Source organism: Lacerta agilis, chromosome 8, assembly GCF_009819535.1.
Source record: "Lacerta agilis isolate rLacAgi1 chromosome 8, rLacAgi1.pri, whole genome shotgun sequence".
Lineage (NCBI taxonomy): Eukaryota > Metazoa > Chordata > Lepidosauria > Squamata > Lacertidae > Lacerta > Lacerta agilis.
Window position 1 is genome coordinate 65,886,967 of NC_046319.1, and position 24,698 is coordinate 65,911,664.

A 24,698-nucleotide genomic window follows, 5' to 3' on the forward strand; every position below is an offset into this window, starting at 1 on the left:
TATAGCAACATGAGAAGTTGCATTATAGCAGCTCAGTATGATCGGTTCTGACTGGCAACTGCTCTCCAATGCATCAGGTCTTCTTTTTTATTTGGACCAGCACCTTAATATATGGGGTTGTGTTTTTTTTTAATGAGAGCTGGCAGGAATTGAATCTGGGGCCCTTGCTAAAAGTCCCACATTCAGCACTGGCATTTTCAGTTAGGGCTAGAAATGTCCCCTGCCTGAAGTTCTGGATTGCTGCTGCCAGTCTGCTTCCTAGTTTCCCACATTTTTATATATGAGGACTCTCCTTCACTCGAGTTGTTTAAGTAGATGGATGCTGTGGTTGTGTCCTGCAGTGAGCAGGGGGTTGGACACCATGACCTCTAAAGTACCTCCCAGCTTTATGCTTCTGAATATTGCCTCTTTCTTAAGCAGGTGGGTGAGTGTTTTGGTTTGTTTTTCATTCTTGCACTGACTTTCTTCTGCTCTTCACATTATTTAACTGGTCAGCGTTAGCTACCTCCTCCGCCTGCTTGTGAAGCAGTAGCTGTCCCTTCAGAGCGGAGAGATCACTTGCAGATGTTTCCCATCAGAGCATGGAGGAACCCGTGGTTTTTTTGAGGCTTTTGAATTTTTCGACATCCTCGTTTAAACAAACAATTTAATAACTGGAATTATGTGGTTTTTCAGGGTTTCCAAGAAGCCAAGCTGTTGTGCCGCCCGTCTCAGGTTCACTTGTCTTGAATTCAGTCCCATGTCTTGTACATGCCAGGAGATGGATTTCTGCTTTCCAAATGCTGCTCCTAAATGTAATGGTTAGAACACCTCTATGTGGAAAAATTCTCTGGAAGGGGATCTGACTTGGGGGGCAGGGGGTGGGTGGGTGGTGTTTTGAGAGAGATTTTGGTATGCATGTGAATTTTTGCAAAACGCTTTCCATGGAGTGCTTACCATTGGCTGGTCTTCTCCTTTTGCCACTTCTCATGATGCGACTTACCATGATGGGCAGCGAATATCACCTGCCCCCTGGCCACCATTGTACACTAATGCTTACTTGAATTGTGCAAGTCTCTGATGCTTGAGTTGTGCAAGTCTCACAAATGTGGCGGCCAATTCTTTTTTTTTTAATGTGTGTTTCTGTGTGTCGTTTTGCAACAACCCCACTTCCAACCATGATTTCCAGTTTTAGTTTGGAGGCAAATGAAGACCCTGGTTTGCAATGAACTCTACATGGGACTGCTTTTAGAAGAAGAAGAAGAGTTTGGATTTGATATCCCGCTTTATCACTACCCGAAGGAGTCTCAAAGCGGCTAACATTCTCCTTTCCCTTCCTCCCCCACAACAAACACTCTGTGAGGTGAGTGGGGCTGAGAGACTTCAGAGAAGTGCGACTAGCCCAAGGTCACCCAGCAGCTGCATGTGGAGGAGCGGAGACGCGAACCCAGTTCACCAGATTACGAGTCTACCACTCTTAACCACTATACCACACTGGCTCTCTTAAGGATAGTTTGGACATTTCAGCCAGTGCAGAGTGCAGCTTCTTGGTTGCTTGTGTCGGCCAAGCAATAGGAGCACGTAGCGCTGGTCCCATACTCCGCGGCTTGCTCGGGGCCCGCCGCCAGCATGCAGCGCTCTATAGTGGTGCGCTGCTGGAGGGCGAGCCCCGAGCAAGCCTGTCCGGTGGGAGGCGAGCCAGGGAGGGGCGCCCAGAGTGTCACCCTCTCCAGGGTGGTACCTGGGGCTCCCCGCCCCCTTCGCCCCCCTCCCTACGCCACTGCATTTGGAGCCCCAAATTGTTCAGAATCAGGTTGTTTGAAGGGCTGCCTGCACCTGTAAAAATTATACCCAGTCCTAACATTAAGAGTCCTGCCATTAAGATCCGTCCTGTTGATGTGCACGAGAGACAAGGCCTCTCCAGCGGTGTCACCATCATGGTGGAACTCCCTCCTATGGGATGTGTGTTTGGCTCCCTCGTTGACTGTTTTTAAATGGACCTTCAGGACATGGCTGTGCCAATCTGCTTTTCACTGAATAATCATGCTGGCATTCTGAAGCTGTGATTTTTTTTAAACTACCATATTTATTTATTTATTTTGAATAAATTTGTGTTTTTTTATGCAGCTAGCTTAATTAGTTGTGTTTTCAGTGTATGAGAGGGCTTCTCTTGCCTGGAAAGAGAGTAGATAACAATGATTTAAATCAAACTATGGCTTGTCCAAACCAAGATGGGAGTGGAGGTGCACAAGCATTCTACCCTTTGGCCCCCAAATGAATTGGGGGCCCTTCCAGCCTTCCACTTGAACTTAGAAAACCTTTTAGGGATGTGGGAGTTGAGGTTTATGTGAATGCTCTAGCGGGGCATGGTTGCCAGTGGGCTGACCCCCCACTGCATTTCTATGCTGTCTGCAGAAGAGATGCCCTGGGGGAGGGGAGCTTGTCACATCAGGAGGGGGCTTCTTCACCAGCCAGATTGCTCTCTGCCTCTTGGCCTCCCCCTCTCCTGCTTCAGCTTCTAATTCTGGACTTCTCTCTGCCAGAGACTCTCCTTGCTCATTAAACCTTGTTACCTTTACAGCTCCCACCACCTCCTCCTTCCAGGCTTCTCTCTTCTCCCTCTGACCACTCATCATCATCATCATCATCCCACCACCAATCCCCGGGCTTCTTCCCTTGGGGGTTCCCCAGCTGGTGCCTCCCTCCATTCCCCTGTGTCCATGACTCTGGGTAACCTTGGGCCAGTCACTGCTTCTCAGCTCACACTGCCTTGCAGGGTTGCTGTGTGGATAAAATGGGAATGTGGAGAAAACCAGTCCATTGCCTTGAACTGCTTGGAGGAAAGGTGGGATAGTGAATATAATGAGTAAATAAAAATTGAGGCAGGCGGTCCACTTGAGATGAGCTCTCCTCCTCCCTTTCAACTTCACAATTCCATGATTTTGCTCAATGAAGTTGAGTGGGATTGTTTGCTGCCTTGAGTAGGCTTTTTCTGGAAACCCTTAGGTGTGGGGAGGAGGAAGAGGGACTGGATCGTAGCAGACGAGGCAAGGAGGGAGGGGGGAAAGTGTGGAAGCCCAAGGCACCTGTGGCAAAACTAGGTTAGCTGTGACCTCTAATGTTTTTCCGTTGGAAAGGATGCCTAAGGGCTGTTGACTTGGCAAAATCATTTTTAGGAAAAAATAAATGTGAGCCATTAGTTCATCATAAAGATGTATTGGAAGTTAAGGGGAGGGAGGAGACTGTAGCTGCTGGAATGCGGCTGGTTACTCTTGGTGAAATTATATAATGTTGTTGTCCCCCTGTCAAGCAGGAAGTTGTCTTTTTATTCTCAAGCAAGTGTTTTGTCGTGGGTGACAGCTGTTCCGTTCTATCCCTGAACAACCCAGAACATGTCTGGGTTATGCAAGACGTCAGGAGCGATAGCGGCTGGTTGCTTCTGCGTCAGGCAGCCTCTCTGGGCCTGTGTCACTAGGGCAGCTGAAAACTGTTAACATGAAGAGTCCCATCTGGAATTGTGAATCTGGTTCGCAAACTGTGGCTTCATTCATCTGGCTTCTGGCTAGGCCGCAGATGCTTCTGTCAAGGCAAATCCCTTCTGTGCAGATGACAGACTCTTTGTGTGTGTGTTTGTGTGTGTGTGGCTGCTCTTGGTGACTGGGAAAGGAGCAGATTTTGGGAAGAGGGTATCAGGTGACTGCAAGATTGCATGCTGTTCCATAATGCAAGATGAGCACATAACAGGCATCTGCCCTGCACAGGGCAGTTTTTGGGGGACGTATGGTCATCTACTCGTTTTGCCTCTGCACCAGTTCCTCATTTGCCCCTCCACTGTGGATGAGAGGAACAGCAACAACTGAGTGGCGAAGTGCCTGGTCCCGGGTTCAATCCCCAGCATCTCCTGGTAGGGCTGGAAAAAACCACTTTCTGAAACGGCAGGGAGTTACTTTCGCCCATCAGTGCAGAACAGCCTTCCCTAGCTTGGGCCACATTCGTGCCATACATTTAGAACACTATGGTGACACTTTAAACATTCATGACTTCCCCCAAAGAATTCTGGGAATTGTAGTCTGCTAAGGGTGCTGAGAGTAGTCAGGAGACCCCCTTTCCCCTCACGGAGCTACAATTCCCAAAGTACCTTGTGTTCCACTCTGGGAATTGTACCTGCGTGAGAGAAACAGGGATCTTCTAACTCTCCGTACCTTTAACGAACTACAGCTCCCTCAATTGCCATATTTTGAATAACATCAGTAATTTATTTATTCATCGGTATTAATTTCATAAAATTTATATAGCACTTGATTGTAGAAACAACAGCAACAACCCGCAGTGTGTTTTACAGGAAGAATAAAACAGTAAAATTACATGTAAAAATGGTTAAAAACAGGTTTTTAAAACATTCTAAAATAATTAAAGTCAGCAATAAGCTAAAAGCACATTAAAACATATGTTGGCATTCTATATATCTGGGCAAGCTTGTCTAAACAAAAATGTTTTTGCTTCTTTACTTCTTTGTCACCAATAAGACTTGCCCCCGTCGCTTCATTTTGTGAGAATTGGGTAAATGTGTCTCCCTGCAGCTGAATGGGAAAGCTTCCAAGTGGCAATTTCACAACCCCGCTAAGACCTCACTGGGCAGCTGGCTAGACCCCAGAAGCATTTTTTCCCCATCACTGACCTGGGAATTGTTTCTTGCCTTCCTGCTCACTCAGCAGTCGTGCCCTTCCAACGTGCGAGATCTGCGAGGGATTCCATTCCTGTTTTGTCAAGTTTCCCAGCTGCTTGCGGCTCCGCTCTTGCACGTGGGTGTGGTATAGCATCTGGGAACAGACAGTCTGGCAAAATTCCCTGGCCCTGGGGTTCCCTGTCTGCAGGAATATGACCTGCTCCAATTTGCATCGGAGAGCAATCGCTTGAGAACAACAGAGTCTAATGGGAAGCTAGGTAAATGTTGGTGTGGATGGTTTTTGGGTTTCTGAAGAGCCACCTGGTGCCAATTAAGTGGGAGGGGAGGAAGGAAAGGGCAAATTTTACAACCGTTAACCTCTCAAATAAACTACTGGCATTAGAGAAAATGCAGAGACTCGTATTTTGGGGCTCAGAAATACAAGCCTTTGGACGTGACACTCACCCCAAAGGCAAGGTGAGCATTATGTCGCCAAAGCTTCTCACTCAGATTTTAATTGGAGCTTACTGGAGTAAATACTGCACTGCTTTCCCTCCCAGCCAGCCATACCCCAAATCTTTGCCCTCCACACTCTGATGATCCTTCAAGAGACCATATAACATGGGTCCTGAAAGACCTACATTGGTTCCAGTATGTTTCAGAGCACAATCCAAAGTGTTGGTGCTGACCTTTAAAGCCCTAATTGGCCTCAGTCCAGTATACCTGAAGGAGTGTCCCCCATTCTTCAGCCCAGACACTGAGATCCAGCTCCAAGGGCCTTCTGGCAGTTCCCTTGCTGCGAAAAGTGAAGCTGCAGGGAACCAGGCAGAGGGCCTTTTCAGTAGTGGTGCCTGCCCTGTGGAACGTCCTCCCGTCAGATGTCAAGGAAATAAACAACTATCTGACTTTTAGAAGACATCTGAAGGCAGCCCTGTTTAGGGAAGTTTTTAATTACTGATGTTTTATCATGTTTTTAATATTCTTTTGGGAGCCGCCCAGAGTGGCTGGGGAAACCCAGCCAGATGGGCGGGGCACACACAAATAAATAAATAAATAAATAAATAAATAAATAAATAAATAAATAAATTATTAAACCCTTTTCCTACTTGCCCTCTTAACTCTGCATCTCCAGAGGTGGTGCAAAGTAGAGGGAGGGCAGTCTCTCCCTCTGTTCTGTTCCAACATAAGTAGCCCTGGGAAATGTAATATTCCCAAGGACACCGAATGGCCTGATTTTGTGATGTGGTGCAGAGAGAATGGCTCAAATTAATCCAACCCAATTCAAGCCTGGGAGAGCTTCTTCATTACCTAACTGGGATAAGTGAGCCCCAATGATGCATGGGTCTCACCTAAATGGAGGAACACATTGCCAGTTAATTTTAGTTCATTGTCTACCTCTTTCTGCCAAGGGTAATGTGGAAGTTATCACAATTCAGTCCCTGGCTTCTCCAGCTGGAGGTGGTGGTCTAGAGACCCCTGTTCCCCTTGCTATAGTGCCCAGAGTGGGCTAACAGTCAATTCCTCTTCCCAGGGATTTCTGGGAACTGTGGTTCTCTTAGAGGAAAATGGGTGTCCTAACAAGTTAAATAACTACATCTCTCAGGATTCTTTGGGAGAAGCAACAGCTGTTCAAAGTGGGATGATACTGCTTTAAATGTATAATGCAGATGGGCCCCAGGTTGAAATGGGAGCAGACCACTCGCAAACTAATACAAGAGTGGGGGGCATCTCTCTCCCCCCCCTCTGTCCTTATTTCTTGGTGGGGGGGATCTATTAGGAGTGGCATGCAAGGAGTGGGTGGGGCCAAAGACAGCAGGTGGCATGGGTCAGAGCCCAAAGTAGGTAGGATGCCCTGTTTCTGTTTGCTACCCCCTTTTCCAATCCTGTTCTGCCATATTTGGACATCATGGGAAAGCTCAGCTTGTTCCAACCAGAGAGCCCAAAGCAATTGAGGAACAGAGAGAGTGTGAGTCCCAAACACGGCCAGGGCATGCGACTGTGTTTTTCACGGTAATAGGCACACGCATGTCTCCAAAGCACTTCGCTCTGGCTAGATCAAACTCCGTCCTTGTGCATTGTGTTGCTGTATCAAAATACCCCCAGTGGCTTTTTCCAGATAAAGCTGAGCCTTTGCCAAGTTTGTCCCCATATAGGCTATTTTTGCTGGAGTGGGATTGATCTACTTCTAAAACTCCCTCTCCTTACCTCCCCCCCCCCATGTGATGTCTGTGTCTTGCTTTTAAGTCTGTTGGCAGGCACCCAGTCAGCCACAGCTGTGCCACAGCCTTTCTGCAGAATTGCTGCTGGTTCATGAGAGTGCAGGGTGCCAGTATCTTCCTTGACATAGCAAATTCTCATGAAAACCAATAAACCACGTTTAAAAAAAGAAAAGAAAAGGGGATAGGAGATAGTTTGCGGCCTTTTGTCCGGCAAATGATCTTATTCTTGGCCAGCTGGGGTAGCATAATGATTAACAGTGCAATCCTAGACTCGTCTACTCCGAACCAAGCTCTGTTGAGTTCAGTAAGGCTTACACACCCAGGTAAGTGAGTATAGGATTGCAACCAAAGAGACTGAGTTATGAATCAATACCTCCCTGGTTGGAAAATCACTAGATGGCCTTTGGCCAGCTGCTGCTATCTGCAGCCTGGAGATAACACCAACTCACCTTACAGGTTTGCTTTAAGGCAGGAGTGAGGAACCTGTGGTTCTACTGGTGTTGACTCCTATAATCCTTGACAATTGGCCATGCATGCTGGGGTTGATAGGAACCAAAGTCCAACAGCACCTGAGTGGGACAGATTCCCCATCTGTGCTGTAAGACACGTGAAATGTTCTGAAGACTTAAAAGTGCTATACAAATGTTAAGGGTTGTTAGGCTAATAATAATAATAATAATAATAATAATAATAATAATAATAGTACCCCACCCATCTGACTGGGTATCCCCAGCCACTGTGATTATTAATGTTTGTAAACTTTAAAATGCTCACTTTTAAGTAGCCCTAAATGTAGCAACATTTGGAAGGCATTAGGTTGCGGAAGCCTGCTTTAAATATATTATGTTTTGTTAAACTTAGCAACTTAATGTGCCTCCACATGCTTCCTCCTTTACACTTAGCCATGGTTTGGTTCGGCTTAGCATTAACATGCAAACTGAGGATGCTTTCTGATTGCACTTTATTTCGTTTCCCTGACTTTTCCTTGCCTTATAATTTTTGCCTTTTACGTGATGTTTTACATGACGTAAGTGCCATTTCTGGAACTCCAGCAGGATCCAGTGCTCATTTTCATGTTACTTTCTCCCTGAAAAAAATACGCTTGCAACCCCGTTAACCCAACAAATTACGGGAGTTTGTGCTGTGATTTCTTCACAGTTTTCATGCGTCATGCCACTCCCACTCACGTGCCAAAAATTGGCCCAGTATCCCAGCATATGGTTCTTTCCTGCCATTTTCACGAGTGAATCATGGGGGAACAGAAGCACTCGTGTGCAGAGAGGGTGACACATCATAGAGGGCAGAACATCAATTATAAAAGACCCCAATTCCACAATGCAGCAGGTAAATGCAATGTAAAATAAACAGTGGAAATCGTGACAGAACCACTACCATTGTTCCCAGGAAGACTCATGCAATAATCCCCACTTCTGAATGTATCTGAGTCACACAAAACTCTTCTTTTTCAGTACAGCAACAGTTCTGCATGACACGCTTCGAACACCTTCTTTTCTTCTGTAGTCAAATCTAATTGTGTGCTTTTAAAATGTTGTTGTCCTTTAATCCTTGTTTAGTCATGCACGCACATCTTTCCCACTTTTCTGACCACAGAATAAATGAGCTGGAGAAGGAACAGCTCTTTTTAGTAAGGCCCAGATAAATAAATAATAAAAAAAACCCGGGCAATGCCAGGAGATGTTGTCTGTTGATAGTGCTAATGGAGCTGACACAGGACTCCAGCATAACAAAGGCATGGCTCATAAAGGGTCCATGTCAGAGAGTAATTACGAGTAATACAAGAACAAGGCAGCTGTAAATGGAGTCCTATGATTGATTGCCAGGGGGCAAATGCCTGAGCAGTGCAGGAGGCCTTTCTTGATGGTTGAAGCAGGTTCATTGAGATGTAGGCAGTGGCCGTCTCATTCATTCATTTTATTTATTTTATTTTATTTTATTTTATTTTATTTTATTTATGTCTGTTTTGTTTTTCATTAAACATTCTTTGCACTGTGCAAAGGTTAAAGAATAACTTGTACCGGTAGAATAAATCCATTCTAAAGATTCCATAAGTGTAAAACAGGCAGAAAATATAAATAAATGGCAGCAAGACTGTCCAGTGTCAAAGGTTCACCTATGTGGAGGAATATGGTGGTACCTTGATTCTCGAACTTAATCCATTCCAGGAGTCATTCAACTCCCGAAATGGTTCGAAAACCAAGGCGTGGCTTCCAATTGGCTGCAGGAGCTTCCTGCATTCAAGCGGAAGTCAAGTTGGATGTTCGGCTTCTGAAAAACGTTCGCAAACACTTACTTCCGGGTTTGCAGTGTTCGGGAACTGATTTGTCCGACAACTAAGCCGTTCGAGAACCAAGGTACCACTATATGGGTAAAGGTAAAGGACCCCTGGATGGTTAAGTTCAGTCAAATTTCCCCCTTTCCACGGCTTTTTTTCGGCAGGGGGGCGGGCCAGCGAGGAGGGGGCGTCACGCGTGTCACTGGCATGACGCCCCCTCCTCGCTGGCCCGCCCCTCGCACTGAAAAATAGCCGCTGGAAGGGGAAAAGGTGACATGCCCCCATTCGGGGCCCGCCCAGAGGGGCGGGGTGGGGGGGCAGCCAAAGTGTCACACCCCCCTCCCCTGGAACTTGCTGCGCCCCTGGTGACCAGCATGACTAAACTGCTTGTGGCACAACGGAACATCATGAGGGAAGTCAGAGAGCATGGAAACACAGTCGCCCCCCCCCCCGGGAGGAATGGAGGACAAACCCTTTAAGCCCCTGGAGGTTGCCGCAGCTCAGCTTGCTGAGGTTTTAGGTGGCTCAGGCTTGGACTGCCCCCCCCTCGTGCCTGTGCTCCTCTTTCCCCAGGTCGGGCTGGCAGCAAATCGAGCTGTCCTATTTTTTGCTCTTCAAGATTTGGCAACCCTATGTGTTTTTATCGGAGAAACGTTGGAGGGTATGAGGTGGGTCCTTGAACTCTGAGAATGTCTCTTGCTTGACTGGATGGGGGGGATGCATGAGTGTGAGTGGAAACCAGTCACTGTCACGTGACCCATAGCAAGTTGGGAAAGTCTGGGAAGATTTGCTGGAGAATTGCTAAAAGAGATGTAGCCAATCTTCATGGCTTATTTACCAATGTGGCTGCATCTGCTCTTTGCATTTAAGGTACTATTATACTTTTATTATAGGGATGCGGGTGGAGCTGTGGTCTAAACCACTGAGCCTCTTGGTCTTGCTGATCAGAATGTTGGCAGTTCGAATCCCCGTGGCAGGGTGAGCTTTTGTTGCTCTGCCCCAGCTCCTGCCAACCTAGCAGTTCGAAAGCACACCAGTGCAAGTAGATAACTAGGTACTGCTGTGGCAGGAGGGTAAATGGCTTTTCCATGCGCTCTGGCACTTGTCACGGTGTCCCATTGCACCAGAAGCAGTATAGTCATGTTGGCCACGTGACCCGGAAAGCTGTTTGTGGACAAATGCTGGTTCCCTCGGCCTGAAAGCGAGTTGAGCACTTTAGTCCCATAGTCGCCTTTGACTGGACTTAACCGTCCAGGGGTCCTTTACCTTTTTATGGCGCTGTGGGTTAAACCACAGAGCCTAGGGCTTGCTGATCAGAAAGTCGGCAGTTCGAATCCCTGCGACAGGGTGAGCTCCCATTGCTCGGTCCCTGCTCCTGCCCACCTAGCAGTTTGAAAGCACGTCAAAGTGCAAGTTGATAAATAGGTACTGCTCCAGCGAGAAGGTAAAACGGCATTTCCGTGCGCTGCTCTGGTTCACCAGAAGCGGCTTAGTCATGCTGGCCACATGACCTGGAAGCTGTACACCAGCTCCCTCGGCCGGTAACGCGAGATGAGTGCCGCAACCCCAGAGTCGGACATGAGTGGACCTAATGGTCAGGGGTCCCTTTACCTTTACCTTTTACCTATACTACTTTAAGCAGTCATGGCTTCCCCTCAAAGAATCCACAGAATATAGTTTGTTATGGGTGCTGAGAGTTGTTAGGAAATTCCTCTTATGGAGCTACATTTGCCAGAGTTCTCTGTGAAGGCAGATTTGTTGTTACACAGCTCTGGGAACTGCTGTTCTGGGAGGGAAATAGGGACCTCCTAGCAGCTCTCAACACCCTTGACAAATTACAGCTCCCAGAATTCTATAGGGAAACCATGGCTGTTTAAAGTATCACCGCAGCACTTTAAATGTATGGTGTGAATGTGGCAGTGCCTGTGTGGAAGTTACCCTGAGAATTTTGTGCAGGCTTAGTGAGCTCCTTGGATGAAAGACTGGGGACAATTCAATGAATAAATATCTTTGGGCCCTGGCTGACATTTGCTCTGGGTTTTTGTTTGTTCGTAGCCACCTATTATACTAATGTCCCATTAGAAATAAATTTATAACTCCTCCACAAATTATGAGTTGCATTCATACCTAGTAATTATACCTAGCTTTATGGAAACGTATTAGCATTAGAGTCTGCTCTCTCTCTATCTCCTAATGTCTGCATGCGCATCTACAGCATGTCTGACATATCTTTGACATTTACTGGCCGTCTGTTTCCTTGTCTCTTGTAAATGCATCACTTGTAAACCAAAACTCAGCACAGAGTGAGACTTCCCCACTATCACCCTGCCTGTGTGATTTTTGAAGGTTACTTGGTTTTATTAGCTAATATATTTCATCTAGTAGTTCTGAGTGTTTCAATTTGATTGTCAGGAATGCCTCTCCTTTTTAAAGGATAGGATGGGATGGGATGGGAAGGGAAGGGAAGGGAAGGGAAGAGAAGGGAAGGGAAAGGAAAGGAAAGGAAAGGAAAGGAAAGGAAAGGAAAGGTTTGAGCAACTCTTGAGATGCGTATTCTCTTTCAAATATTTAGACATCCAACTCTATTGATATTGTTGGCCAAAGTTAGTGGTGATCTCTTAAATTCAAGGACGCCAAATGATGTTTTTCACTTTGCATTGAAACCAGGAAAATGGTAGGAAGCAATTGCTTGCATGTTTTTTTTGCTAACTGCAGCCATCAACTGGTGTGGCATTCCTTTCAAGAACACTGCCAAAATATAATGTGCCCGTATGAATGATGATTTGGGAAGGGAAGTTGAGTTACATTATGTGTTTCTCAGGAGTGGGGAACCTTTTTTTCAGCTGGAGGGCCTCCTTCCCTCATTGGTAAGCTTCTGTGGGCCACGTGCCAGTGGTGGGCAGGATCAGAGGAAAAAGTGGGCAGAGTAACAAATGTGAGTTTTCCCTTTATACGGCACACAAAAGAGTCTTATTTTCACATTAAACTGAACTCAGGTCTAAGTTATCTCTATGCATGTATGAGTATGCACTTTTTGATTTGTACAGCTCAATTGTTTGTATACACAGGTACGTGGACCGTACGTTCATTAAATGTAACATGCCCTGCAGAGGGTTGGACTAGATGACCCTTGTGGTCCCTTCCAGCTTTCCAATTCTACAATTCTGTGAGCAACCTTACAGTAGAAACAGTGTGTATACTGTTGATATACACTGTTTATATAGTACAAACACTCAAACAGCTCTCTCTATCCCCTATCCAGACAAGCAAGAGGCGTTATCAGAGTTCAGGGACACATTCCAGCTAGGCAAAAACACTTGGGGGTGAAGCAGGACCAAGGAGGGGGCATGGCAACAGTTCCAAGGGCCAGATAGAGGTGCCTGGAGGGCCACATCCAGTCGCTGGGCCTGAGGTTCCCCACACCGTCTTAGCCCAAAGCTAACTATGTTTACAGGTCTGTGATGTCTTTCAATGATACATTATGCTTGAGCTTCTAGCCGCAGGTGTCAGATCATCATGCCTTTGACATTTAGGCATTATTCAGAAGGTGATGTGGCTGTTAGAGTAGAAAGTGTTCATATTGCATGTGGCCAAATGAAATTTGAGGTGGCATGTGTTTGGTAGGGAAGTGAAAGGCAGTAGTTTACTGCTGTAGACCTGTGTGTGCAATCACGGGCATGCTGTTCCCACTCTGCCAGGGAGACCAGTTTGAGCATTCATGTAGAATGCTTTTGATCATCTTCTTCTTCCATGGAGGTTGAGTTGCCCCATTTGGTTCTCCCGCTGGCAGGTTTTGGTTTTTTTCTTGATAGCTGAGCTGCATGATGGAGTGCAGATTTGAATCTGGTCCCTTTGGTCCTAGGCAAACCAATTCAGGGATAGCCAATGTGATGCCTTCCAGAAGTTGTTGGATCCCAGCTCCCATCTGTGTGACCAATGGTCAGGGATGATGGGAGTCCCACACTGCTTTTTGTTGCCCCTGCGTAACTGCTCCACCACACTGGCTTTCTCCAAAATGGAAAAGAAAGGAATTTGCCCAAAGATTGGCTCTCTCCATTAAGAACATAGGAAGAGCATCCAAATAGCCCAATGCATAGGGGAAGCCTGCAACCAGGACTTGAGCACAACAGCATTTCTCCATTTCTTCCATTGAAATGAATGGAAGAGCCATAGATCAAGGAGTGCTCCGTCACGCCAGCAGCTCATGGTGCTCAATGCTCCCTCCCCACAAAACAACAACAACATGGAGCTTCGTTTTCCCTTGGCTAAACAATGTAGCGAATTTGCTAGCCGAGACTTTTTTGTCTGTGGCTATGAATGATATGCACTGGATTTTTGTTTAACTTTAAAGGAGGCTTGTTACATCTTTAAGGTGGGAATCTTTTTTATTTCTGTTACCATGACACCCTGTTGCTCATAGGTACAAATCAAACGAAGAGTATGTGTATGTGCGAGGCCGTGGACGAGGGAAGTATGTATGTGAGGAGTGTGGAATTCGCTGCAAGAAGCCCAGCATGCTGAAGAAACACATTCGCACGCACACAGACGTCAGGCCATATGTCTGCAAGTACTGTAACTTTGCTTTTAAAACCAAAGGTAAGCACCGGCCAGCTCCACGCTCATCTTCTTAGCACATTTGCTTGCTAGTTGACATTCTCGGCAGGGTTGGGGTGGGGGACGACACCAGTGCAACAGGAAAGGATGCTTGAAATCCTTTGAGGAACCTCTAACTTGGCTGAAGCATGCTAAAGCAAGAGTATGTAACGTGCTATTTTTGCCAGAAAGCTTCTGTCAAGAGTTTGCCTGCAGTGTGGTATGAACCGTTCTTGTGCTTTGGCAGAAAGGCGGGTTTGAGCCTTAACTGTGGCTAAAACACACACACATGCCACCATCCGACATATTCCACGATTGAACAACCAACCAACTAGCTTCAAGAGTGAAGGCGTTTAATAGGGTGGTGATAGGGGTCCCACTGAGTTCCCTTGGGGCTGTTGGGTGTATCTGGGGTCTAAACGACCAGTGCTCTTAAAGCCTTTCCCCCTCCCTCACCCCTTACTTCCCTTGTCTGCAGAAATTGTTCCTCCAGAGACTTAACCCCCCCTAAACAAATGTGCTTTCAATCCAAAGCCTGTGGGATTGCCAGCTCTTGGGAATGTTGGGACTCTTCCCACACACCCCCTTTTAAAGGTTTCAGCTCCACAGTGTTTCGTTACAATCTCACTTTTCATTTCCTTTTGAGCTATGGAGGTTCCTCCTAATCTTTCTGGCAGAGATCAGCCTACAAGCATGTCTGGGCTGTAACCCTGAGAGTCACAACTCCAGAGGGTAGGAAATCGGGCCAACCCACACAACTGGGATTTAAAAGGGAAAGTCAGAATTATCGGGTGTAGCCAACTTAGGTTTTGTGAAGAGTAGACCCGCTAAAATTCATGGACCTGACTCAGGCCACTTTCATACCATACATTTAAAAACAGTGTATTGCCACTTTAAACAGTCATGGCTTCCCCCTAAGAATTCTGGAAGCTGTAGTTTTTTATGAGTACTGAGATTTGTTAGAAGGCAAATCTCAATTGTCAGAGTTCCCTGGGAAAGAGGGATTGACTGTTAAACTCTGGGAACTGAAGCTCTGTGAGGGGAAAAGGGGTCTCCTAACAACTCTCAGCACCTTCAACAAACTGCAGCTCCCAGAATTCTTTGGGGGAAGCCATGACTGTGTATCATAGTGCTTTAAATGTATGGTGTGAATGTGACCTCGTTGTGTTCGTTAATTTCAATGGCTCTACTTTGATTAGGACTAATATTGCATACAACCCACTATTATTTACTGAGCATAGCACCAGCCAGCATATTGTGCTCATAGTGGTCTCTGTAAGCCAAGGGACTTCTGTGCAAGCCCCATCATGCTCAGGGACATAAAGGTCTCCTTTCAGTGGGACACAAGCAGGACAAGTTTCCTGTGAATTGTTCCTACTACAATGACCATGTAGCGGCTTAGTCATTCAGTGGAGTCATCCACCAGGCGGTTCTCAGTGTTGCAAACAAATCCTGCAGAAAGTGGAATTTGGCCTGGTGTTGATGTTACACCTCGAGTGGAATTAAAGTGGGTTTTCGGCAGGGAGAGTGGAGGAGCTGACAGTAATCAGTTACAGGTTCTGGCAGGTAACTCTTGTGCCAGGCTTTGGCAGAGGCCTCTGGCAGCTGGCATTGACATCATCTGCCACACTTAGAAGCCATGCCCATGATATTAGGGAAAGCTACAGACTCCAGTAAAAAAGAAATAGAAGTTTCGTTTGGATAGAATCCAAACGGGGGTGAATGAAGCTGTTGTGGAAATTTGTGTGTGTATTTTTATCTGTGTATCTCCTCCACTGGTTCCATCCCCAACCCCCATTTCTAGCTATAAGGAGACATACCTCAGCAAGGAAGGGCCATAGCTCAGTGATAGAGTATTGCTTTGCTTCCAGAAGCTCCCAGGTTCAATCCCCTGCATCTCCAGGTATGGCCATGAAAGATTTCTTCTCTGAAACCCCAGAGATCCACTTCCAGTCAATGCAGAGAATGTTGATGACCAACAATCTAACTCAGTATAAGGCAGATTCCTCTTTTACCATGTTCCCAGTGGTAGAGTGTGCACTTTGTGTGCAGATGGTCCCAAGTTTCTGATACCCAGCAGCTCTTTGTTGAAAGGTCTCAGATAGCAGAACTGGGAGAAGCTTCTGCCTGAGACCTTGGGAGTGGAATTGTCAGTCAACGAACAGACTGCTATCCTAGGCAGAAGGAAGTCCTGACAATTTCAAGGTAGCTGCACCATGTGCCCTGATCTAGTTTGCTTTCAGGTACTTGAATTCTGATGTAGGCACTGTGGGAATGGTCAGGGAGGCAGGAGAGGATATATTGTTTATTAATATCCTTCCTAACTTGCTCTAGCAACTTCCTTTACTTAGCGGAGTTTCACATTCCCCTTTTACAGCGGATAACTGGTTGCAGGCTTGTGTAAGCCTCTCACTATTAGGTTCCTGGTAAGTTCCCTTATATCCCTCTTAAAAGAATAAACACGCCACAATCTTGTATAAAGTATAGAAATAAGTTTACTCACATTCAGTTCACAGTTGGATCCCTGAAGGCAGACTTAGTTGCAAAGTATATACATGTGGGTCTCTCCCATATGGGGATAATCCAAGTGTCCTCTGTTGGCTGAGAGCCAACAGAGCATCTCTAGCTAGAAAGCTGCTCCAACGATGGAGGAAGTCAAAGAGAGAGTGTGTGCAGCGTGCCTTGTCCTTTTGTTACCTGGACAGGTAAGGTCATGCCAACTCTAGTCACATGCAAAGGAAGTATGTCCCAGCCAGGAGGAAACAGGAAGTTTTTGACTGGCTGGACCAAACATTCCCCTGCATGTCCACTCTAGGAAAACAAGGAATGTTATACTTGACTGCTACTTATGTATCACATCCCACAAGCACTGAGTTTGCCACCGTTCACTTCAACAGAGGGTACAGGTGTGCAAACCTGCCCCTGCTCCTGTCAGTTTGGAAATATGCAAAATAATTATTAACAAAGAAAGAAACAGAAAAATCTGAAATAATGCAGCTAATGATCCAAACCAATTGCATGTTTAGAATTGCCTCCCCCCTCCTGCCAGCTCTCCTTGATTCCTCAAATACTCTCCTCATCAGCCTCATTAATTCCCAAAACCTTTCCCCTTAAATACTTGTTGGCTGACAGGAGGCACACTGGTTCTTTACAAGAAGAAGGAAAGAGGAAGGCTTGTCCCTTCCCTCCTACCTCTGTATGTCCTAGCTATGCAGTGTTCCATGATACTAGAAAGAAGGAGGGAGAAGGGGCAGACCACCCTTTTCCTCTCTTCCTCCTGCTCCACTGCACAGAAGGTGCTGCCTAATAAGACTTTAAGGGGGTGGTGGATTAAGGGTTCACAGGATTAAGTGTTCACAGTGTAGGCGGATGGGGAGGGAAACCAATATTTAGTCCCTGTCTTGGATTTTAATCTGAGCCAGAGAATAACTCGGTGGTTTGTAAATTTTGCCTCCTCTTTGAAGCTTGAATTATGAGCCCCTCAAGCTCTAAGATGTACCCAGAAATTGAAAGCTTTGCTGGCATCTGTAATGGTGGGTTCTAATTTGTAAATGCAAACAAACGAGTGTATCGATGGAGTCCCTCTCTTGAAATGGACGGGGTTGTTCTTATTGGTAATTTATTGTTATGCACACATCAAAGGACACAGAATTTTGGACCAGAGTCACAGCTCCTACACTCTGTCTAAGCCTTTGAACGAATGACCTTTGCAGGCCATTGCTGTGATAGAAATAGTGCTTGGAAAACTAACATCAGGAAAATAAATCAACACTTTCACTGGCACTTTTTTCTTGAAGCCCAGAGCTCTGCAGAGTTAATTAGATCTACTCATGTTACCTGCGTTGTCAAGCTCAACCCATTTTAACAATCTGAATAGTAATGTGTTGTTTGCATGATCAGCTGATGCCTCATTGCCTCTCGCTGACTGTCTCGTATAAAAATGGGAAATCAAAAAGACTGAGTTTGGGGTCAAATTTGGGTCCTCTCTACATGCTTTGATTTGCACTGTGATTCAACACAATTAACAAAGAGCGTATTGTGCCGTCTTCTGTCTCAGGGCACATGTATGCTACTGATTCCGTCAATCGGTCTTTATTATTACCATCACAGATCAGCCACTAAGTTACAATCAGACAAATACAACTTGCAATTTACATGCCAGCAAAAGACTGTTAGGAAGTCAAGGACTAGGCTGTGTGTGAGCATTGTTGCGCATTCACAGCCATACCTAGAATGGATTGCTGAGTGCTAGTCTAGTTGGTAAGGAAATTTAACCACCCAATTCCTAGTAATGCATGTTGATGGAGAGAATTTGCCATTTTGGTAGTGATTTCATTTGTGGAGTCTGACAGAAGGAGGGAGGTGTAAACATCAGAGGTGCCTGGGAATTTAGTTCCACTACAAATTTAAACGGGCACCATAGTTTTTGGATTACCCTAGCTTCTCCTGAAGAACCAGAGAGTTATAGTTTTACGAGTATCAGTAGGATAGGATCACTCAATCCTATTATAGTGACCTGCTTGACAGCTTGCTTTGAGAGCCGCCACCTGTGAATAGGCTTTGAAATTGGTTTCAGCTTCAAAGTTTTGCTTGCAGATTTGTAGTGGCCAGTAAAAAAAAAGTCATGGGTGTTATATGCAACACTCCCGTTTCTTGGATTTGGAGATGTGGTGTATCCGCTGTGTTGTCAGCTAGGAAATTGCACGTGTCTGAATTCCCACATTCTCCGGGGTTGAATTTGCATGAAAAGGGGCTGTCATTCATTTATACCAATACTGCAAGATATGGAGAATGGTTTTCAGGTCAGTTCTCTATCTTTCCAGCACAGCATGATGCTATAAACCAGGGGCAGAGAACTTGCAACTTGCAGCTTGCAGACCTAACCTGGTCTGTGAGGCCGTTTTGGCCAAGCCACACATTGCTGCCTCTACACCTGATGTCATATGTAGTATCAGGTGCGGGCCAAGGAGAAACACGGCTGGGCCAAATGGACATTGCAGCCGCCGCCAATCAACTGATTGGCAGCACTTGCAGAAACAAACCTACACCAAACCCTGTGTGTGTGGTGCTTTGCAAACCCCACGAATGGGTTTCAAACCATGCAGGCAAAAATGGTCCCTTGACATCATTGTGACATCAGGTGATTGGTAGGAGGCTGGCCCTTCCCACCTGTCAATCCTTCATGGGAGAAATAAAAATTCGGACCCCTGGACGGATCCCTTTCCCTGTCTCTGCTATAGAGATTCCCAGCCTAATTACACGCAAAGATTTGTAAGCGATCCCCAATGGGCTTTTCTTCTTTTTAAAGGGAAAAGCAGCTTCTGGAAGAGGCAATTTGGAGAGGATAAGTGGGGAGAAATGCTGTTTCCCCCTACCCACCCCCCCACCCACCCCACAAGTGCCCCTTCCTAAAGTGCCTTTTAAACAGCTACTGGAGTTCTGTTAGATGCATTTGTGTGTCACGCTGGGGAGAGGCCCTCAGGTAAATTGGAACCATTTAAAATATGATTCATCTTTAGCGGATTGCGAAGATTAAATGTAATGGGCCTGTGTTACAAAAGCTGGTAAAAAGCTTATTCTGAGCTGCAAGATTATTTCAGTGCACTCTAACCACCGCGAAGCACTTCTAAGCTTCCTGGATTGCAATCATAATGTTAAAACACATACTTAATTCTCTGCCCGTGAAATAAATAGGGTTTAAGTGCTTAACAGTAGCTGGTGCATGCCCTTTATCTGTAGCAAACAAGTCTTTTCCTTTTTATCTCCCCCTTGCCCCCTTTCTTTCTCTGTTGCAAAAGGGGCCTATTTTAAAAAAATCCACCATTCTGCCTTGGAAATGTTTGCTTGAAAGTTCCAAAAACAAGTTAGCTTTTTTGGGGGGGAAGGGAGGAGTATCTCATAGAAATTCTATTTGATTTGTTGTTTTTATTCCCCCCACCACCACCTCCCAATGCTCAGCTTTGTACTCTTCAGGTAGTGATCTTGTGTATGTAAAAGTTCAAAATGTGCACTGCTCTACTGGGAACTGCCCCCCCCCCCCCGCAAGCTTGGAGTAGTTCTTAATTGGCTGAGTTCAAAAGAAGTGGAAAGCAGGTCTCTTCTAAGGACCATTCCAAATCGTGGGTTGTATCCAATGAAGTTTTACTCAGAGTAGACCCATTGAAATTACTCAGAGGGGAACCCATTGAAATTAATGGGCCTATGTTAGCCGTGTCTATTACTTTCAATGGGTCCCCTCTAGGTAGGATTATTAGCAACCCTGTTCCCATCATTGCCTTCATTCAAGCATCACATATTGCCCCAGCTAAGGTGGCATCAAAACAAAACAAAATGCACCTCCAAGAAAGAGGAGAATTAGGGCTCAGATTTGCATAGAAGTTGCACCTACTAATTTTATATGCATTGATGCACAGTTAGAAATAATTCCTATAATTTTAATGGAAATGCAGCCTAATTCCTATAATTTTAATGGAAATGGGGAAGGCTTCACCAGGTTGCATGTGGGCCCACTCAGTTGGCTGCCCAGGTGGTCAATGTTAATGGGCAACATCGAGACCCTTCCTGGTCTCCCCAAGTCCCATCATCACATAGCAAAAGAAGGTGGAAGTTGCTTTTCAGAAAAGTTAAAGCAGCATTCCTCAACCTGGTGCTCTCCAGAGGCTTTGGACTACAATTCCCATCACCCCCCAGCTAGCCATTCAGTGCTGGCTTTGGGGCTGGTGGGAGATGTAGTCCAAAGCCCCCAGGGAATGCCAGGCTGGCAGGGAATTCCACAATCTGGGAGCCGCTCTCTTTTGTCACCACCAACTGTGCTTCTGATGTTGATGGGACCAAGAGGAGATGCTCACCTGAGTATCTTAGCACCTGGGCAGATTCATATAGGGAGATGGGGTCTTTCACGTAGCCTGGGATCATGAGATTGCGCAAAATAGAGATGGCAGCTGTACACCCAAATGGTCAGGCAACCGTTGGGCAGGAATCTGAATTTGCCTCTGCATACCAGGGTGAAGAACACTCCACCATGCGACAGTGAGAAACATCAGGGTATCCTTAAAACCATATTGATTGTCACAGATTTATAAGGGATTTCTTCAAGCTTCTCAAATACCCAAGTGACTGGCTAGCCATGCCCCCTACTGAAGAACCCTAAGAAAATGATTTTTCAATTTTATTTTGAAAGAATGATGGGAATCCCATATGGCAGGCCTGGAGAGAAATTTGGCTTTGTGATTCTCACTTCCCAAAACAATCTGTGAGCCGAAGCACAGCTCTCCTTTCAAAATTCACACTTCTCTGAATTTTGCAATGCAGTTCTGCGACAATAAAAAGAATTTTAAAATGCACCCGCTAGGGGACAGTGTGCACAAAGTGCATATTTTCATGAAAATAACATATATAATAAACACATTATATAAGGCAAATGCGCATACAAAAAAATGTGTACTAGAATGCCAGTGGTTTTTCGTGAGATCATTTAATTTTTGAAGATTCAAATTGGAACTGAAATTAAGATTGGAAAAATGAGAAACCAAAATTGGCAGATTGACCCACCTTTGGTCAAGGGTGGAGAACCCGGTGCCCTCCAGATTCTGTTGGACCTCAGTGCCCATCAGCATGGCCAAGGGTCATCAGTGGCAGAAGGGGCCGTCCAACAACATTTGGAGGGCCACAGGTTTATGAAAGGTTAGTTGAAAACAGGTAGGGCCATTTCCAGTTAAACCCAAGTCTCCATCCCTTCTGTGACATTCTGCTCTGCAGGAGAATGGGTTTAAATATGCTTTGCCTAAGGTTGCAGTTGGGTTCCATGACTTGTAGGTGACATCATTACACTACTCCTATATAAACCTTAAATAAGCAGTTAATATAATGTGTTGTCACTGGTGAGAAGTAGGGGGAGAAGGAGGGGCTCCCTTGATATTGTCCAATGTGTCTAGCCTGGCTTCTTACAGACAGCATACTGACGTGCATTTGGGTTATGTCTCCCCTCAACTTTCCTCCATGACTGACCTTTTTTCAGCTCTGCAAATAAGATGTCTATCAGGTTCCCTTCCTTTGCATTTGGTTCTGAGAGGAACAGAAAGCACTCCTTGTCCTCGCTAAGCTGCTTTTGAGGTTTAAGGCTGCAAAAGCATATTAGCTGTCTCAAGGCAACCGCTTAAGTCCCATGAAAGATGTCTCAACAAAAGAGCTTAAGCAGCTAATAATGTTCATTGACAAGCAGGCAATGATAGAAACCTTTATGTGTGTGTGTGGCATGTCTTGACTATGTTGCTGCCGCATGCTTCTAGTCCCTCCTGCTTTTGTTTGTGTGCTGATGTAATTTAAGTTGGCCAGAGGAACAGGGCTCAGGACTCTTTGGGGCATGATTGACCTCAATGACAAGCATCCATTTGAATGATGATACCGTCCATTATGAACTCGAGCTGGGACAAATTTTAGTCGCAGCCGGGGGTTCAGTTTTTAAAATTATTAAAGAAGCAGCTGTGAATGGGTGGCCAGGAGGGCATGAAAAGAGTTGAGATGCAACAGTTTCTTGAACCTTTTTTGACCCTGAACCTTCTTTGAATGTGAAATTTGACATTGTGAGAAAACTATTTTGTTTTGAAAAGAATATTATCACATCTACATCATACATTTAAAGCATACTTACAGGTGAAACTCGAAAAAATTAGAATATCATGGAAAGGTTCATTTCTTTCAGTAATTCAACTTAAAAGTGAAACTAATATATGAGATAGACTCATGACATGCAAAGCGAGATATGTCAAGCCTTTATTTGTTATAATTGTGATGATTATGGCATAGAGCTGATGAGAACCCCAAATCAACTTTGAGGTTCTCATCAGCTGTATGCCATAATCATCACAATTATAACAAATAAAGGCTTGACATATCTCGCTTTGCATGTCATGAGTCTATCTGATATATTAAACTCCAGCAGCTAATGAAAACAATTGCTTACATAAATGGACTTTTCCACAATATTCTAATTTTTCGAGTTTCAGCTGTATACTGTGTTAATAGTCATGGCTTCCACCAAAGAATCCTTGGAACTATCATTTGTCAAGAGTGTTATAGCTCTGTGTGGGGTCTCCAAATTGCCCTCAGCACCTGTAACAAAGGATAGGGCCCAGGAGCCTGGCTGTTACAATGGTAAGGGTGCTTTAAACAGATGTTGTGAATGTGACTTCTAAGCTGAGGTCAATGCTCTATGTTGTGGTCAAAGCCACCATCTGAGCTCATCCAGTGTGCTCATGGAGAGCAATAATTCTCATGCTTGACTGCAATTCAGCACTGGACCAACTCCAAATTTCACATGATGATTTCTTTATGACTATGAAATCCTGTGAACCTTTTCTCCTTAACACATTTTTCACATGCAAATTTCCTTGTGATCTGTATTTATTAGAGGAAAACAATTATCTGAAAAAACAAGTAGCAAGAATAACTTGCAGATCATTAACATTTTCAATTTGAAGATGGAGAAATGAGTTCTGAAAGAGGGATTTGTCTGAAACCACAAAATCGATTCCACTCCTCCTAAGTCCGTTGTCCACAACACCACCTCTTTATCATTTCAGTCAAATGGACCAGAATGACTGTATTGGTAAACAATAGTAAACCCTGAGTGTGTGTTCTATCAGTGCTCTGTGGTTCATTCCCCAGTAAAGCAGGGACATGATGGTGGCTTTTTACAAGCACCCTCCAGAGAAGTGGGATCCTTATTAGTGCTGAGCTGAAACAGGTCTCAGAAGGACCAGTTGGCTGGTTTCCTTTGCTGACTGTAATGTTCCAGTTTTTCGGGTTGCAGGTATTTTGCCAACAGTCAGGAGAGCTTTGGCTATGTCATCTTGTTACAGTGCATTTGGAGAACCAAGCTAGATACTAAGACATACTCAGGAGCTAACGAAACCTTGAAGGAGTTTCGCTGAGGACATGCATGACTTCTTATATTCAGTCAGCTCGGTCCCTGGAAGGGGGGGTGCGGAGAAAAAAATAAGAGAGGGAGAGAGAGAGAGAGAGAGAGAGAGAGAGAGAGAGAGAGAGAGAGAGACGAAGGGAGAAGAGAAAGGAAATGTTCTACCATTCTCTTGTTCTTTAACTCTTTCTCTTCACTTCTCTCCTTTCATGCACCTGCATTCTCTCTTCCTTATCAAAAGCTGCCACATTCCATTCTCCTGTTTACCAGAGGATAGACACCTTTCCTGGTCACTTGTGGTGATTTGAAGCCATCAGTGCAACCAGAGAGACTTTCAGTGCAAAGATCACTGGTAACAGGCGCTCACAAAGCTTGCTGTGTCAGAGATCAGATGCAGACTTCTGGGGCTCATAATGTGTGCCTCAAAGAAGAGGAAAGCGTTATACCCATGAATTCTTCTCTGGTTCAGATTTCTCAGAAGAAGGACTCCTTCTCAGCCACCAAACCTCTAGCTGACAAGCCTCCACCGGGGCAAGAGAGGTTTATTATGTTTTTAGATATGCTGTAAGCTGCCCAGAGTGGCTAGAGAAACCCAGCCAGATGGGTGGGGTGTTGTTGTTGTTGTTGTTAAATGAAGTTTCTCTTGGTTGAATCATGCTGTCAAAGGTAGCCTTGGATTGTGGTGTCTTGCTGGGCTGATCTTCATATACATACCAAAATTGAGGGTGCAGTCCTCCACAACAACAAAAGGTTGGGCTAGATGGAACCAACTTTTATATTGATCCACCAAGACTCTTCTTACATCCAGCTGCCTGCCTTCCCCACTTTTGGAGACTAATCCAAGCATTAGAGCAGCTGCATAGTTGCTGCCCACAAATTGTATTATTACCAGTAAGTACAGCCTCAAAGGAAGAATAGAAATGCCATATATCTGGAGAAGGGCCATAGCTCAAGGTACAGAGGAATCATCCTGATTCCTCCTACTTGTTGTGGTCACCTGTTTGTTTATGCACCCTCTGGCCCAGAGTG

General features: G+C 45.3%; 1 protein-coding gene across 2 annotated transcripts in view; it reads left to right on the forward strand.

Annotated features, from left to right (window-relative positions):
• Positions 1-24,698, forward strand: part of HIVEP3 (HIVEP zinc finger 3) — a 51,681-nt gene that overhangs the window by 16,040 nt on the left and 10,943 nt on the right. For both annotated transcript variants that reach the window (XM_033158017.1, XM_033158018.1), the window contains exon 3: positions 13,578-13,753. In XM_033158017.1, coding sequence (XP_033013908.1) covers positions 13,578-13,753 — 176 coding nt within the window. The remainder of the gene's footprint in view (positions 1-13,577; positions 13,754-24,698) is intronic.